Here is a 16210-nt window from a genome sequence, read left to right on the forward strand (position 1 = left end):
GGCACCATGGCCGCAACGGGGGTCGTGCTGCAACAACTGCGGCTGAGTGCTGCTTGCGCCACGCAGCGCTTCGGCGATTGCGGCCTAGCGGGAGCGAAATGAGAGCGAGCGTGACGTACCTGGACAGCTGCTCAGTTGATTATCACGTACAAGGTTTGTGAAGCGTCGTCGCGATGGCGTGTACTGTAGGTTGGCCGAGAGAAGAGGAGAAGGCGATTAGCTATCTGCATCAAGCGCCTTGCCCTAACCGACAAGGTAAACTACCCATGCACACGCCCCGGAGCCGTCACATGGCAGCAGCTTGTCCCCCGGTGCGGTTTGACATGTCCAGCACGGCCAATAACACGACGGCCCTGTTCTCATGCACAAGACGGCTGTTCTTTGATTGCAATCGCCTTGCACCAGTTGTTACGGTCGTGTGTTGTTGGTTGCCCCGGCAAGGTCTTGGTCGTGACAAGGGTTTCAGATTGGACCTGACAGCTCGCCTGCCCTTTCCCCAGCTTGTTCTGCGTGCGCGTGCTCTGGCAAGCGCGACCAGTCTCCCACAGGCAGGAACCACTGTCGAACGGCAGGGTCGACCTAGTGCGTGGATCCATACGCCTTCTTCGTCTGCGTTCTAGATCATCCTCTTGTTCTTGTTCCTGCTGTTTTCTGTGTGCCTCAGTATGTCTAAGACCCGTCCACCTCACACGAGGAAGACACTAGACAGGCGCGCTGCAGACGACATTGGTGTAGAACATGAATATTCCCAAATCCCGAACGCAATGTAGACCTCGAGATTAACAGCTTTAGGTGGGTGTCGAGTCAGTTCTTCCCTTGAATGGGGCGCTTCTTAACCGTGCCTTCCGGCTACCTCAACTCACCAACACGTGTACACCAACGCAAACCCCGCCTACTCTCTGCGACTCTGCATTCACCATGGACGTCGAAAAGTGCATAGAGCTGCACAACCGCATCGTCGCCCATGCTTGCTCGCGCCTTCCGCCCGACCGCCAACCCAAGATTCAACGCAACTGGTTCACCGCGCACTCCATAGATCCTTCCTCATCCGTTTCCTTGGCCCAGCGTATGGAGGATGAATCCGACGACCCAGATTCAGACCTCGAGGTGGAATTCGACGATGATCTCATAGCCTTCCTATCGGGCATCGACATCGTCATGCCCGAAGAACATCAATTCCTAGCCTTTAACCCCTTCCTTGTCGGTGTCCCACCGCCTGGCCGCATGATTCCCGACACATGGCTTGGCAGCTTATCGGAGGGACTCGACGACTACATCTTGCTCTACATAGGGACTGGATATGATCCGGGAGGTCTTTTCTACAAGTGGTCGACTGGGCAAGTATGCTTCATGGACAACATATTTTTCGAACCCGATGAGATGTATTTCGACGAGCTTCAGGTTGCGCTAGAAATATACTGGGACTGTGTTGAGTCGGAGAAATTCGTCATCGACGTAGAGTTCCCGGGCTTTGGTTATGTAGATGGCCTTAAAACGCAGGGATGGAGGCTACAGGAGTGGACGGACCTAGAATTGAAGATCACGCTGGAGGCGTGGCATAGCTTGGTGGACGCGATCACTAAACGCCTACCGGGACAAGGGAAAGATGACGACCCAGGAGCACACCAGGGGGAGAAGCCAAAAGAACTGGACGCTGTTTTGGTATCCTCTGAGATCTTAGAACAATATCCCGCTATCCCGTCTTTCGCACGCGCATTCCTTTCTCGAGCGAAAAAGCCGACCTTTACTTCTATCGCTCCGCAATTGGACGTTCCGACCGAAGACTTTGTAAAGCGGATAGGTGCTATACTACAGGAACTACATCCTGACATTACCATCACCACTCCGGAACACGAAATGCGCCGGATACCCAGATTTCTCTTCTTCCCATGGCGGACACCGGGCATCCAATTCGTTTCCCAGTCTGATCGTGATCGATGGGTGGGCTTCCGAGGCGATGCCCACACTCTTGACAATCGCGCCGGTCTATATCTGACCCCTGATGGAGTACATACACACTCCATCTCTCTACTACTTCCTTTTTCAATCGGATCTAATGGTCACGTGCGCACGAATGATGGAACTATCATGAAGCCGAAGGATCAAGGCCAAGATGCTTTGTATGGGCATCATTCGTGTGGCCCCTTTATGTACGCACATGGCACACCGTTAGCCGCTGTTCTGGTAAACTGGTGTGACCTGATTGAGAAGGGGAATTGGCACGTTGATGAACACGGCGTCGCAGGTGCGGAAGATGTATGGCAACAAGCGGACACGGAAGATAAGGCCGAGGATTATACGACGGATTGGAGTTGCTTTTAAGCTATGTGTGTAGGTAAGTATGTCGCATGAGCGTCTTTGTCAACTACGCAGATCGTTTGTCCATCACGAGGCTTTCCAACACAAACACGCCAACGTTCGGCTCGGCCAGGAGCGATCATAGACAGGTACCGGTACTACGTGGGCCAACTGGTAAGTCATAGTTTCTGGACTCCCTTCTGGACACAACACTAGGGGTGGCTATGTTTCGATTCGCGTTCTACAAAGAACATTCCAAGGTGGAAGCATACATAACCTTTGAAATTGTATACCTATCAAGACCTGAGCGAGCAGAGAAGGGAATCATGAAACTGAGCGGTTTATGTAGGCAGAGCGCTGTAAGAAGTGGGTGACATGGACCAAACTTGTGGAACTAGTCGCTACCGCGTTAGGCAGGGCTCAAGGCAGCGATCACATCTGGAGCTATCTGTCAGATCTGGATAAGCCGGAGATAAGGACGGAAATACAGTCCATGACTATGCACTACTTCGTCGCGCTTCGTCGAGCTTCTTTGGTACACGTGAGTTGGCGAGCGAGGGTGCAGGCTAGAGTGGCGGGGCAGACTAGAAGCTCCGGGGCCCGTGCCTAACCACAGGCACTGACGCAGTACTGCTCCACGGTTCGCGCCTCTTTCATTCCACGTCCTTGTACCAAAACGGCCACGGCCTATTTCTTTCTTTCTCTTTATACGTTAATCTACCCCACCGCCTCTCTACCACTCGCACTTCCCCCTCAGCTGCGCCCATCACCGAAGCTCGCTGCAGCCTGAAGCCAGTACATCGCCATCATGGCCGACCAACCGCCCGAGCAACCAGAGCACCAAGACAAGGCCATGTCCGACCAACCAGACAACGCGACATCTGAGCAGCAAGACAGCGCAATGCCTGATGCTGCACCTGCACCTGCACCCGCTGCTGCGCCGGACGCCATGTCTGACGCCGACAAGGTGAGCTCACCTTCCGACCGCCTGTCAAAGAGACACGCTGACGAGGATATCTTCCAGATCCGTGCAAAGCGCCTTGCAAAGCTAGGCGGCCCTGCGACTCCAACTGGTCCTTCACGGCCGCCCTCGACCGCACCTGAAGCCGCATCATCGGGCACTTCATCCCCAAAGCCCGCCGAGTCGCCGGCGCCACCACCGAAGCCCACTCCGACCGCGAATCCCTTCTCCCAATTAGGCGTCAAGACCGACGAGCCGCCCAAGAAGCGCATCACTATCAAACCGGCGCAGTCGTCGAGCAATGGTCCGACACCGCAGCCCGCTCAGAAGGCGCCCGAATTGAGCATAGAAGCGTGGGAGGATCGGACAATCAGCAGCATCTTTAGGGTCACTCTGGACGAGAGCCATACGCACGATGCACACGGACATAAGCTACACTTTGCCGAAAGCGCCAGACGCGATCTTGAGGAACAGGGCAGGCCAATCCGCTTGACTACAGATCAACTGGATTCCGTCATAATGGAAGCAGCGTCAGAAAAGTATCAGGGCTATGCGTTGGAATATACGATGAGTTGCTGGAAACGCGTTTCCAAAGCGCTCAAGAACCTCGCCAATAAGACTGGTCCACGGTTCGAAATTGTCAAAGAGGCCCGGCGAGTGTGCTTCAGCTATTGCATGTTTGCAGCTAGCATGCCAGAAATGTTCCAGGAAGACCCACCCGCGGAGAACGCACTGGCTGATCGCTTACTTCTCGGACCTGACGACGAGCGCGGCATCTGCTACGAGTTCCTCACTGAAGCGAGCCAGCGGATAGGCGAAGACGATATCATCAAGGACACACTTGTGGAAGCTATGGTGGATGTCAGCCGGCGCCTCTCCAAGGTTTCTATGAACGGGGACTACAAAGCACACATGTTGATCTTGCGGGTGTTCGTCCGATTTCCGCCGCTCGTAGCTGCTCTGGCACAGTCTGAGACGTTTTTGCCTGCTAACATCGAGGCTCAACATATCGAAACACATAGCTTCTTAGGGCCCTTCTTCCGTCTATCTCCTATGCAGGCTGACGTAGCCATGAACTACTTCTCTGGCTCCGCGGCTGTCGACAAGGGACTCATCGTCAACGCACAACGAGCTGTCCGCATGACGCTTCAAACCCACCAAGAAGAATTGCTGGACATTACGAACACTTTCATCAAAAACAAGGAATCTCGCGAGAAGATGCTGGACTGGTTAGCGCTTACGGTCAATAAGAACCACAAGAGGCGTGCGATGCAAGTGGACAGGAAAACGGTATCATCAGATGGCTTCATGGTCAATGTCACAGTGATTTTAGATCGTCTCTGTGAGCCTTTCATGGACGCTACCTTTTCCAAGATCGATCGCATCGACATTGACTACCTTCGCCGATCACCCCGCGTTGATATCCAAGATGAAACAAAGATCAATGCCGACCAGAATGCATCGGATGAGTTCTACAGTACCAAAGCCTCGGGTACCAACAACTTCATCAGCGAGGTCTTCTTCTTGACGGTGGCCGCTCATCACTATGGTCTGGAGGCAGCCAATACCAAGTTGGGTACCCTTCAAAAGGACGTTAAGTACCTTGAGAAGGAGCTTGCTAAGCTCGAGCCCGAGCGACCCAAGTACATGACTAGTCAGGCGCAGCTGGCCGTCTTTGACAACCACATCAAGAAGATGAAAGACCAGATCGAGAAGGCCAAGTGTAGCATCCTGGCCATTCAAGGTGTCTTGCTTGATGAGACTACACAAGCCCGGTCTATGCAACTGATGCGATACGTCATCGTGTGGCTTCTACGGCTTGCTTCGCCCGGTACCAACTTTCCTAAATCAGAGCTTCAGCTGCCTCTACCCGAAGAACAACCACTGCAGTTTAGGTGTCTACCTGAATATTTCGTTGAGGACATTGTTGGAAACTTCAAGTTCATCACTCGCTACATGCCGCATATTATCACCACCACTCAGTGCGAGGAAATTGTCAAGATCTGCATTACCTTCCTGAGAAGCTCAGAATACATCAAGAACCCATACTTAAAGTCTGGTCTTGTCACCATTCTGTTCCACGGAGTATGGGAGATTCACGGTAAGCCAAAGGGCGTGCTTGGCGACACGCTATTTGCACACGACTTCGCCATGAAGCACTTGCTCCACGCTCTGATGAAGTTCTACATCGAATGTGAGAGCACCGGAACACATACGCAGTTCTTTGACAAGTTCAACATTCGATACGAGATCTTCCAGGTCATCAAGTGCATCTGGCCGAACCCAGTGTATCGCGAGCATCTTGCGACTGAAGCGCGCGTCAACTTGGACTTCTTCGTTCAATTCGTCAACCTGCTCCTCAACGATGTGACATTCGTCCTGGATGAGTCATTTACCGCTTTCAAGGAGATCCACGATCTATCACGAGAGCTCAAGAATGCTCCAGCAAACATGGAGCAGACCGAGCGTCAAGAGAGGGAAGAAAAGCTGTCATCAGCTCAGGGCAAGGCCAAGAGCTACATGCAACTCACCAACGAAACCGTCGCCATGTTGAAGCTCTTCACCGAAGCCCTCGCCGACTCCTTCACCAAAAAGGAAGTCGTCGTGCGCCTCGCCCACATGTTAGACTACAACCTCGAAGCCCTCGTCGGCCCCAAGAAATCCCAACTCAAAGTCGAAAACCCCGAAGAATACGGCTGGAACCCACGCAACATGCTCGCCGAAGTCACAGACGTCTACCTCAACCTCGAGTCCAAGCAATCCTTCATCGACGCCGTCGCCACAGACGGCCGCTCCTACCGCCCCGAATACATGGACGAAGCCTACAAGATCCTCCAACGCTTCAAGCTTAAAACCCCCGAGCAAATGACACAATGGGAAAACATGTCCGAGCGTATCAAAACTGCTAAAGAGCAAGCGGACATGGTGGAAGCTGACCTCGGAGAGATTCCTGATCAGTACCTCGATCCTATCTTGGCGTCGCTCATGGAAGACCCCGTTACGCTTCCTGTCAGCAAACAGATTGTTGATAGGGGTACTATCCAGGCGCATCTGCTGAGTGACCCGCATGACCCGTTTAATCGGACGCCGCTTAAGATTGAGGATGTCATTCCGAATGATGAGCTCAGGGAGGAGATTCAGAGTTGGAAGGCTAATCTGCTGGCGGAGAAGATGGCCGAGCGGAGTAAGGCGGCTGCGGCTGCGGCGGGGGCGGGGGCGGGCGAGGCTATGGATACGTCGTAGATTGTTGTGGTGTGGTGAGGTGGTATTGGAAGCGTGGTTATGGCGTTTTTGATGGAATGTTTCAAGGAATCATGGGGAGGGAGGGTTTGCATGGGTATGGACGTCTAGGGTAGAGTTGACGATGATGTTCACGAGGTATACTGGGATCGATGCGGTACAGTGTCACGCCTTATTATGGAGGTCTGATAGACACGTGTGCGTGTCGTAGCGTTCTGGGAGATTATGCATTTTCTCCTGGTCCATGGAACGATATCGTCAAAGCTTGTTTGCTGCTCCGGTTTGTGTTGTAGGTTTGCGTGATGCTGTGGTTTTGGCTGTTTGTGTTGTTTCGGGTGATATGCTGGTTTGGTCTTCGTGGTTGACTTTTGCGGCGGAGTCGTCTTGCTGATTCAGCCTTTCTGTGGATAGATGGGTTTTGACGCATTGGTTTTGAGGCTCGAAGTGTTGCCTAGAGCGACTTGTGAGAACTTGGATCATGTGCTGTCATCCTATGGTCAGAGGTGACATGCTTTTTGTATTGCGATGGGCTGACTTGGGTTGCTTCTTTGCCCTTGTACATAGGGATGTTTTTCTAGTAAAGTCGAGGTAGTTTGTGTGGCGGTAATTGCGAAGAAAACGTCAGGTCGATGTGGGAGACATTTCCGCTGATGCAGCTGAGCAACTAAGGCAATCTGTGACTGCGGATAGCGACCTTAGTGTAGATTATTGAGTAAGTCGAGGCTGGAAGAGACGCAGGGAGTAAACGAGGAGAGGGAATTCGAGGAAGAAGTTGATTGATTCAAGGTGGGATGGGTCACCATGCTATATACCAGAGCAAAAGGACGTCACATAACATCCTCTTCAACAGCAACAGTAGTAGTAGTATAGGCCATTGTGGCACCATGGTGTTTCGGCCGCGAAGTTACTGTATCGGGTATGGAGCTAACATGCTTATCACAATTCCTGCCATTCTTCCTTCCAGATCCAAAAATAACCCCCAAATCTCGTATCAATACTTCGTCCAGTGCCCCAGGCACCCACCATGCCAAACGGTGTCATGCGAGCTTCCCACTCACATGACACATCTTTTGAAAGATATCGTTTCGTCAAGGAAATATCTCCATCGTTGTGTCGCACGCGGCCTTCCAGTGAGAACTCTCCCATAGAATCAGTCCCTCGACTCTGCGAATCGATAATCGTGTATGTGGTGTAGCCGCCGACATCCCACTTTGGTGTATCGGTGTCCCATGCGACAAGTTGTATACTGTGCATACGCGGGTCAAAGCGTCTTCTTCCCAACGCCCGTCGCTGGTCCGAGTAGTAGCCCGTCCACCGCCCGGAGGAAAGGAAGTCGGGTGAGAGCATTTGAGTGTGGCACTCGCCGAACGGTACGTTGTCATCCTCATCTTCGTAAGCGGGTGCTGGATTCTTGGCGAAGATAGTTGGCAAGAAGTCCATGAAGGAGTTAAAGGGTATTTTGGTAGGTGACGGGAGTGCGGTCTTGTGCAATGAACTTGATCCATGTACAGCCAGTTCCAGTATTAAAGTGGGGAGCAGAGTCGTAGCTTGATCCAATCCGAATCCATCCATATGCCTCTTGCGGAAGGCACCATAGTCTCGCACTCGCTGCCGAAGGCTCTTGATCGCATCTCCATCCAGTCTCACGCCGTTACTTGCCACTATTGGTGGATCTTTTATGTGGTTTACGGAGAAGAAGCGGTCGAAAGGTGCTTTGACTTGCTTCCCGTTGCCCGTCATTCGCAGTTGCGTCAAAATAGTATAGCTGAGAATGAAGTTGACATCGAGGAGATTGGGTGAGAAATCATCTGATTGGAAGTGAACCTGTAAGCGGCCTTGAAGCTCCAGGAAAGTCTCGGGCTTGAGCTGTGCAGCTACAGGGTGGTGCAAAGCCATTATATGCGGTAGCCACCTACTCAGTTCATACGAATTGATTCCTTTGGCTTTGCGCAAGGTCCAAGTGTCGCCACTCTTGAGCAGAGCTTCGATGCATCTCTCCGCTGCATATGCTATGCGGATCGTCTCTTGTAGGGTCGTTGTGGCTAAGACGGAGTCGGCTTCCGCCCAATGGGTTTCCGATAGTTCTATGCCATGTTCGGAGAGCAGGGGCTGTCCTAAGTTGTACTTTGCAATGTTGCGGTATACTATTTTGTCATTGCAGATCGTTCGCAATTGTCGGTTGGTTCTTGAAAGATTGAGGGCTGAGGAGCAGGGCAGAAAAGATGCGATATGCTGTGTGAGCTCGTTGGGAAGTAACAGCAGGCTTGTCATAGCAGTTGTGTGATGTGGCTGAATGTCGGATCGAAGATCATGGGAGGAGTTATGCCGATGTTTGCAGGGGGTTGACGGGTAGCGCGGCGTTAGCGCACGTGACGATAACGATAAGACACCTGTGCGAGTCGCGATATCGCAGTGCCTCAACACACCGACAGGCACGCCGAAAATGCTTCCGGACAACATCGCTAACAGCTACCGAGAGTATAAAGCCGACACCGAGATCTTTGTTACATGGCTTGTCGAGACGGCTAGTCGTTGTGGCTTCGTCCCTTCTGCCATTGCGCCAACTTCTGCTACTGGTGGCCGACTCAAGGGGAAAGCGCGAACGGCTGAACCCAAATCCCCGCAAGCGCGCAAGATCACCATCAATGATTTGAGAACGTGCGCCGATGCCATAGCAAAGAAACCTCCCAAGAAGTTCGTGGTGCCACTCTACGCCAGCAGAGCAGCAGCTCGAGCAATCCGTCAGCGCACCAAGTCGACGAAATGGCACGAAAATCAGACTGAACATGTAGATCCAAATTTACAGCATACATTCACTGCGAGCAACGAAGCACACGCTACTTTCACGGGAACTTTGGAGTACACACTTAATTTGCTAAAGCCGTTCATCACTACTGGCAAAGCGACGCCTAAGCCCAGCGACCACGCTACGCAGACCCCGATCGATGGCCTAAACACTAGATTCAGCAAGCTTGATATTGGAGAGCTGGCAGACCAGGAGCCGGGAAGCGGTGACCAGTCGACATTTGATGCTAGACCAGCAACAACCTCAAAGACGAATTATACTGTCGACAACAGAGAGGATGATCGCATGATTGCCATGAACATGTTGTTACAAGATTACAATGAGATCAAGGGTGCCGTCAAAGGAATCTGGTTTCTTTACCATTGTAAGGATGGTGTGGATTTTGTCTCAGCAGCCGCAACGACACAAGCAGCGATGCAGATGATAAAGAGCTTAGTGCACGAATTCTTGGCCTCGTTCCCGGAGATAGAGGACGCTGAGGGCTTCTGGCATAAGCTACTTGATCGTCCCGAGATCAGCAAATTGCTCAGGAGGCAAACAGACGAGGTACGAGCGAAAGTTCGTGCAATGATGGGAGGATCGCAGTCCTGCGTAGTAAAAGTCTCGGATAGCCTGCTCACCTATGGATGTCTGCACACATACAACTGCGTTTGGGAATTTCTTGAAGCGTATCCTACCGCCATGTCTCTTTTGGAGCGACGTGGCTATGATGGTCGCAGAGATGTCCCATTAAGGAACCAATCTCTTTTGTACGTTATGGATGACATTCTTTATATGGTCAAAGACGTGCGGGAACGACCTCCAGTCATGGATAACTTTACGCAGGAATGGTATGGATACTTGAAACGAGGCTTCGACGACGATCTCGAACCTAAGGAGGACTACCAGTATGGAACAAACATCTCCATCGAAATGATGTTATACACCGATCTGTACATAGGAGTTCAGGATAATCTGATTCCTCTCGTTCCACTCAACAAGCGCTCAGATGGTCGCAAAGACTATGAATGGACACTACAAGTTGTAGATGATGACCAGGAATCTGACAAGCCATCAGATGGCGGAGGCGATCATGAACGGAATCCACAGGCCATGGATGATCAACAGAGGTCTGACAAGCCATTAGATGGTAGCGAAGGCGACCATAATCGGGATCCACAGATTACGGACGATTGCCGGGACTCCAGCGAGCCATCACATGATCGCAAAGACAACCGTAAAAAGGTTGCGTCAGTCTTTGCTGATTATCTTGAGACATGGTCACACGCTTCTGGCCATGGGTACATACATGAAGTGGTGAAGGGTTCGGCGCTTTTTCTGGACAACAAGGAACGATCAAAGTTAAAATCCTTCTTCCGCGATCCCCTGACAATGGGGGATAGCCTCGTCTGGATGAGTAATCATCCAATCTGGGTAACACGCGTGAAGCATGAGCGGAAAGCGAAAGGTCTCGATGAAAACTACCAGCCAGACGAACTCTATGATCGCTATAAGGGCGACTGGATCAGGATGAATCCATTCCTCGCTGGAACAATCTTGTTTGTGGCACTACATGCCGTGAGAGAGGTGGTGCTTCTTGTACAGAACGCTGATGGACTTACACTGGGATATGCGCATCTTTACAACTTTCTTCGTCAAGCACACAGTGCGAACCGGGCTGAGTCAGCAGACAAGTTACTTGCAAACACGTGGGAGGACATGGAGACCGTAATCGCACTGCTCGGCGAGTCAAGTGTCTTCAGGGGTAGCAGACCGGCAACACTCGACTTGTGTATTCAACGCCTGCTTCGCGCACACGGGATGAAAGCGAGTGATCTTGCGCGTACCAATGGTCGGTTCAAGAAGGCACATACCGTTCACGTAGGTGGCCAGATAAGCCCCAACAATACCCCGCTTATTGACCTGCTTTTCTCCAACGGCGGGCCCATCAGCACAACCTTCCTCAATATTACAAACCAAGCCATCTTGGATTTTCTGATGAAGCAGTTGAAGGTGCATACTCAGAAAACATTGGACCCAGAAGCCTCCAAGGAGATTCGGTCAGCTGGACCTCTTGTCGTGTTCCGTGTACTTCTTCAGTCTGAGTTACCAGCATTTCTTTTCCCACAAGAAAAGCTGCAACGCCACTGCAGCGCGATCAATACGCAAATCTTTACCGCCTTGTATTTCACAATGACTAACCCAAACATGCGATCAACATTATGGCTAGATTGGGACGACAACGGAGCCATACCTATGAACCTTTTGTTTCATGAAAGGACCCACCACAAGAAGACAGCTGCTGTCTTCATCGACCAGAATATAGTCGCAGTTCATGGCCTTTCTATTCAAGAGGCTGCAGAGATAATGACGAATTATCTAGACAAATGCGTAACACGCGGACGTGGTGATGCAGTGTTTGATGGCACTAAAGGCTGTACAGATATCTTCAACGAAATTGTCAAGTAAGCTCAACCTCAGCAAAGTGCCGACTCTTTCACTAAAGCTAATATTTCTTGTGCAGAGAACTTCGTCTACCAAATCCTTTGCTACACAGTGCAGCCGACATGTCAACTTCCATTGTATGGGCGATTGTTGAAGAGGGAAAAGCGAGCAGACTCGTCTCCGACATGAACAACACTTCCGAGAGTCTTCAATGGATCGTATTACCAGACTCATTTGGTGAATTTGTTGCGGGACTAAGACCGGTGGAGGAAGAAGACGCAAAGGTGCAAACAGAGGTTGACAATGATTGCCCTGTACAAGACAAGGCTGATGATGCAGCTAAACTCAATACCTAGACAGTTGTATGCTACGACTGACTCGGGCCGTATCGCGGAACATGCGCAGGTGTATTGTACCATCACAACACATCACCTGGAATAGATCGATGGGACCTCAGAACCATTGACGACAAGGCATTTCTGCCCTGCGTGATCATGTCTATACAGTCAAGAATTGGAAATAGCAGATTTGCTTAACGCATTTATCCGATGGCTCTATGTGAATAACCAGTTCACTATTCGTGAAAGGGTCTTGTACGCACTGTGATGCCGCTTATAATACTCTCCAAACGAGCAAGTGTCTCGGCCGAATGCACGTCTTCAGTTTCGTTGAAAATGAACGAAAAGTCCCAATTTTCCATTCTGAGATGACTTTTGAAGACCATTGTGATGTGCGATATCGCTTTAGCAGCAGCGTTTGTCGTTCTCCCGACTTGAGCCAAAGAGTCTGAAGTCACCATTTGTTGTATAGCCCTGCCAGAATGTCTTAACACAAGACCAATCACCGGCTGCTGATGAGCTGTCAGCAAGCTTGCAGACGCGAGCACACGTTCTGCGGTTCTTTTCTCAAGCTCGAAGCCGAGATTGTAGTCTTGAAGGTCCACGAAGAAGACATATGCGGTTCCATCTCCCGGGCGGAGTGTATTCGGATCCATAATTCTCACTGAACTTGAATAGCCAATTGGAAGCTGGAAAGCAACGTCCTCGAATGCCATTCTTGCCCCTCTCAGAAGATCTGCAAGCCGGGCCGTGCCCTGAAACGGATTGGAAGAGCTTACGGGCAGAACACTTTCTATGCGGTGAACGAAGCTGAGAAAGAGTCAGCAGAGGTCTTGCACATGCGTGTATAATATCACGTACGACCTAGCTGCATAGTTGCCGCTGGTAACGCTCAACCCTCTATCAGGTATGATCTGAACCCAAAAGACCATCTTGCCGAACTCAACCCTCTCTCTAGCAGCGTTACGGATGTGCGGGTCTTGAGCCAATTGCACTGCATCATTCCAAATTCTCGTACAAGCCCCCAGCGCCTTATGAGATACCGAATGCAACTCGGAGTATCGCTCTAGGTACTCCTCAGTTCGCATGAATCGCATGACAACTCCGGCATCCTCTTCATCGCAGTGATCTGAACGAGTCCGGACGATGGTGATTACAAGACTCAAAAAGAGCTTTCGTAGCTCCCACTGGTGTAAGGCCCACTCGTCGTGAAGGTGATGTTGATCGGTTTGAATGGTGTCGATCAACAAATCCATGCCAATCTGGTCAGGTCCTAGAAAGCAGATACTCTGCAAGCTTCCGGGCGTTGATGTAGCTTCTACTGCGGACGAAGCTGTCGGGTGAGCTCTGAGGTTCTGCTGCCGTCGTCTTAGCAAATCTCTGACTGACCCCCGGAATGCACGCTCGTAGACTCCCGTAGAGAAGATGTTTGAGTCGAATTCGAAGACACGCGATATCTTTGACATGTTGTCGGTCATCTTGCTGGTGAGAGATGCAGAGTCACGATGAACATAGAGAGATATCGAGTCTGCTTTTGCTCGATCCAAGACTTTCCTAGTCTTGTTTGTACCGAGGATGCGTTGCTGCTCGGCGAGAGTTTTGCTAAACATGTAAGTCAACATTGTCATGCTGCTACTGTGCGTAATACTTACCAGTTACAAGCTGTCAACAAAAGAGTCAGTGAGCTTGTCTGGTGCTCGATGAGCTTTTGCACACTTTCCGGCCCGTAACTTCCGAAAACAACTTTGAACTTGTCGCGGAGATCGAGTGGTTTCTCCGTTAGTTGTGCAAGGTCGGAAAAGAAGCTCTCGATCTCGGTCATCAATAACTTGCAACAGGAGACCGACACGTCCAGGTCCATGACTAGTTGGTGATGGGTGTCTTGGAGATCTTGATCTATCCACTCTTGTATCCTTGTCGAGGCAGCCCGTAGAGCGATGAGCTGGGATGCCAGACTCAACAAAGTAAGATCAGCCTCGCCCCATTTTGTCTGAAGGTCGCCGATGATACCGACGACTTTACTGATACCGTTCACGATACTGAACATTGAACCCACTCCGCCGAGAATTGCGCAGACTTCTGCCATCTTTGTAGCTTATCCTAATCTCGTGGCATGTCTGAAAGCCTTCTAGTCAGTCGAGTGTTGTCAATGCCGAACAGGAGGATTACCCGGAGTCGTATGAGTTACAGATACAACAAACAATGATAATCAAGAACGGAGATACCATCGAGTTGTGTAGTCGAATGCAAAAGTTTCGACGAGGCTTTAGATATTTCGAGGCGCAGAACACCAGTTCCAGTATCCAGCCCCCACGCTACGCCCACTGAAGTCAGTCAGACGAAAGCCCGATTGGTCCACCCACCGTCAGCTGAAGCTTACATTACTCTGGGTAAATTGAAAGTGTATTGAAAGCGATCTGACAAGAATATCTACGAACATGCGAATGATAGTCCAACATTGGTAGCGGCCACAGATGCAGCTTATCGACACTCGAATGAGGCAGCCTCGTTGGGATTTCCTCCAACATATACCATGTGCTTGGGCCATAAGCAAAGCTGCGCCTTCCTACCCTGCGTAGTCTCCGCTTCCAGCATCTCAGGTGCCACACCCTTCTCTACCCAATCGATGAGGCTTTTAAGACCATCGCCAGGATACCAACCCAGCCCACCGCCGCAGTGATCCACGCCAGGCGCCTCAAAGTAGCGATAGTAATCACTGGAATTCGAATCCCGCTCATGCACCTGCTGCGCATAGTGCGCAGTCGCATCAGGCGCGATGGCCTGATCTGCCAGCCCATGCCACGAAAGGAGCTTGCCACCCGCTTTCCGGAATCCGTCGAGGTCTGTGTTTGCGGTTCCGATAACAGAGTCGTAGCGGGCTACAGCATCGTGGAAAAGCTGCTCGAAATATGTGATGTTCATTCGTGCGGTGTCGTATTCGCGGTCGCGGATGACAAAGTCGGTGATCCAGGTTTGAGGTACGGCAAACGGTACGCCGACGCATGTATTGTTCTTGCTGCAGGTTGTTGATGCGAGGCCGGCGAATGAAGCCCCGATGTTGCCGGGGTACCACAGGAATTCGCCTTCGGGAGTTGTTGCGCCTTGCCATATCAACTTTGCTACTTTGGCTAGGGTATTCGTGATGGTCATGCTCTGGTTGGTGGAAGGACAGATGTATTGCTTGCCAACGACGGTCATTGGGTCGAAGGTACAGTCTTGAGGTGCCAATATGATGCCATCCTCTACACCATCGAGACCATCGCAGGCTTCGGCAACAGCAACGTTGATAGCTTCAAATTCCTGCGGAGTCGGAAACCCTGATGCGTGTTAGTCATGCATAAACAGCCGTTGTTTTAGTACTGACCATTCTCGTTCATGACAACCTGCGGCCAGAAGAGTTGCATCATCAACTCGTTCCAGTAGATAGCTGGTGCAGCCGCCAAGATACCATCATATTGATCTGGGTACTTCTGCGCCATCATGTAACCTTGTCTGCCGCCCTGCGAACATCCATTCCAATAGCTATAGCTCGGTGCTTTGCCATAGTAAGCATGAGTGACTGCCTTTCCCAGCGTCGCGGCATCATCTAAAGAGATCGAGGCAAGGTCTTCTAGCAACACCCAGTCGACCTTGCCAGAGTTAGTGAGCGACCAGCTAATATCCTGCCCGATGTGACCTCCGTCTGTCGCGACGGTAACGAACCCCTCGCTGGCCGCCCATGGGAGTGTAGTGTTGGTTTCTGGTCCCGCAGCCCATCCTCCACCACCGGCGCCCAAGAGTCTTCCTGTCCACTTCTCAGCCAAGGGTAGCCAAACGACCGTGTGGATAGTGTCATTGGAGCCGGGATGCGTGTACGTGATGATCACTTCACAAGCGTTCAGATCGGTCACGGCAGTGGCGTAATGGTTTTGCTCCGCGGGAGCTCGGAATGATAAGTTCGTGTATGTTTTTGTAGCAATGTCGAGGATTTCGCCGCCTGGCAGCTCCAAATTTTGGAAGGAAGAAGCTTCGCAGACTGGTTCTCCGAAGGCTGGGGATGTCAGGAAACCCAATATAGAAATGAGGGAAATGAGACTTCGTCTCTTCCATGGAGTTGTGTGCTGCATCGTAGTCGCCGGAAAGACTGAGGAAGCTACTCTTCAA

The 16210-nt window shown here is 51.2% G+C and overlaps 6 protein-coding genes across 6 annotated transcripts; 3 read left to right on the forward strand and 3 right to left on the reverse strand.

Moving 5' to 3' along the window:
* Positions 1-918: 918 nt before the first annotated feature.
* Positions 919-2322, forward strand: J4E79_006668 (uncharacterized protein; the record flags this gene model as incomplete). The annotated part of the gene is made up of 1 exon (XM_049355537.1): positions 919-2322. One exon carries the CDS (start codon positions 919-921, stop codon positions 2320-2322), a length of 1404 nt encoding a protein of 467 aa, XP_049210210.1.
* Positions 2323-3106: 784 nt separating this feature from the next.
* J4E79_006669 (uncharacterized protein) lies at positions 3107-6502 on the forward strand (the record flags this gene model as incomplete). The annotated part of the gene is made up of 1 exon (XM_049355538.1): positions 3107-6502. One exon carries the CDS (start codon positions 3107-3109, stop codon positions 6500-6502), a length of 3396 nt encoding a protein of 1131 aa, XP_049210211.1.
* A 933-nt stretch (positions 6503-7435) lies between these two features.
* J4E79_006670 (uncharacterized protein) lies at positions 7436-8770 on the reverse strand (the record flags this gene model as incomplete). Its single annotated transcript, XM_049355539.1, has 1 exon — positions 7436-8770. One exon carries the CDS (start codon positions 8768-8770, stop codon positions 7436-7438), a length of 1335 nt encoding a protein of 444 aa, XP_049210212.1.
* Positions 8771-8942: 172 nt separating this feature from the next.
* J4E79_006671 (uncharacterized protein) lies at positions 8943-12085 on the forward strand (the record flags this gene model as incomplete). Its single annotated transcript, XM_049355540.1, has 2 exons — positions 8943-11749; positions 11842-12085. The coding sequence occupies 2 exons, from the start codon at positions 8943-8945 to the stop codon at positions 12083-12085; spliced, it is 3051 nt and encodes a 1016-aa protein (XP_049210213.1).
* Positions 12086-12794: 709 nt separating this feature from the next.
* On the reverse strand, positions 12795-14153 carry J4E79_006672 (uncharacterized protein; the record flags this gene model as incomplete). Its single annotated transcript, XM_049355541.1, has 4 exons — positions 12795-12803; positions 12847-12877; positions 12929-13669; positions 13720-14153. 4 exons carry the CDS (start codon positions 14151-14153, stop codon positions 12795-12797), a joined length of 1215 nt encoding a protein of 404 aa, XP_049210214.1.
* A 395-nt stretch (positions 14154-14548) lies between these two features.
* On the reverse strand, positions 14549-16173 carry J4E79_006673 (uncharacterized protein; the record flags this gene model as incomplete). Its single annotated transcript, XM_049355542.1, has 2 exons — positions 14549-15384; positions 15432-16173. 2 exons carry the CDS (start codon positions 16171-16173, stop codon positions 14549-14551), a joined length of 1578 nt encoding a protein of 525 aa, XP_049210215.1.
* Between the last annotated feature and the right edge of the window lie 37 nt (positions 16174-16210).

The sequence above is a fragment of the Alternaria viburni genome (genome assembly GCF_023758015.1).
Source record: "Alternaria viburni strain BMP 2772 chromosome Unknown scaffold_13, whole genome shotgun sequence".
Classification (NCBI taxonomy): Eukaryota; Fungi; Ascomycota; class Dothideomycetes; order Pleosporales; family Pleosporaceae; genus Alternaria; species Alternaria viburni.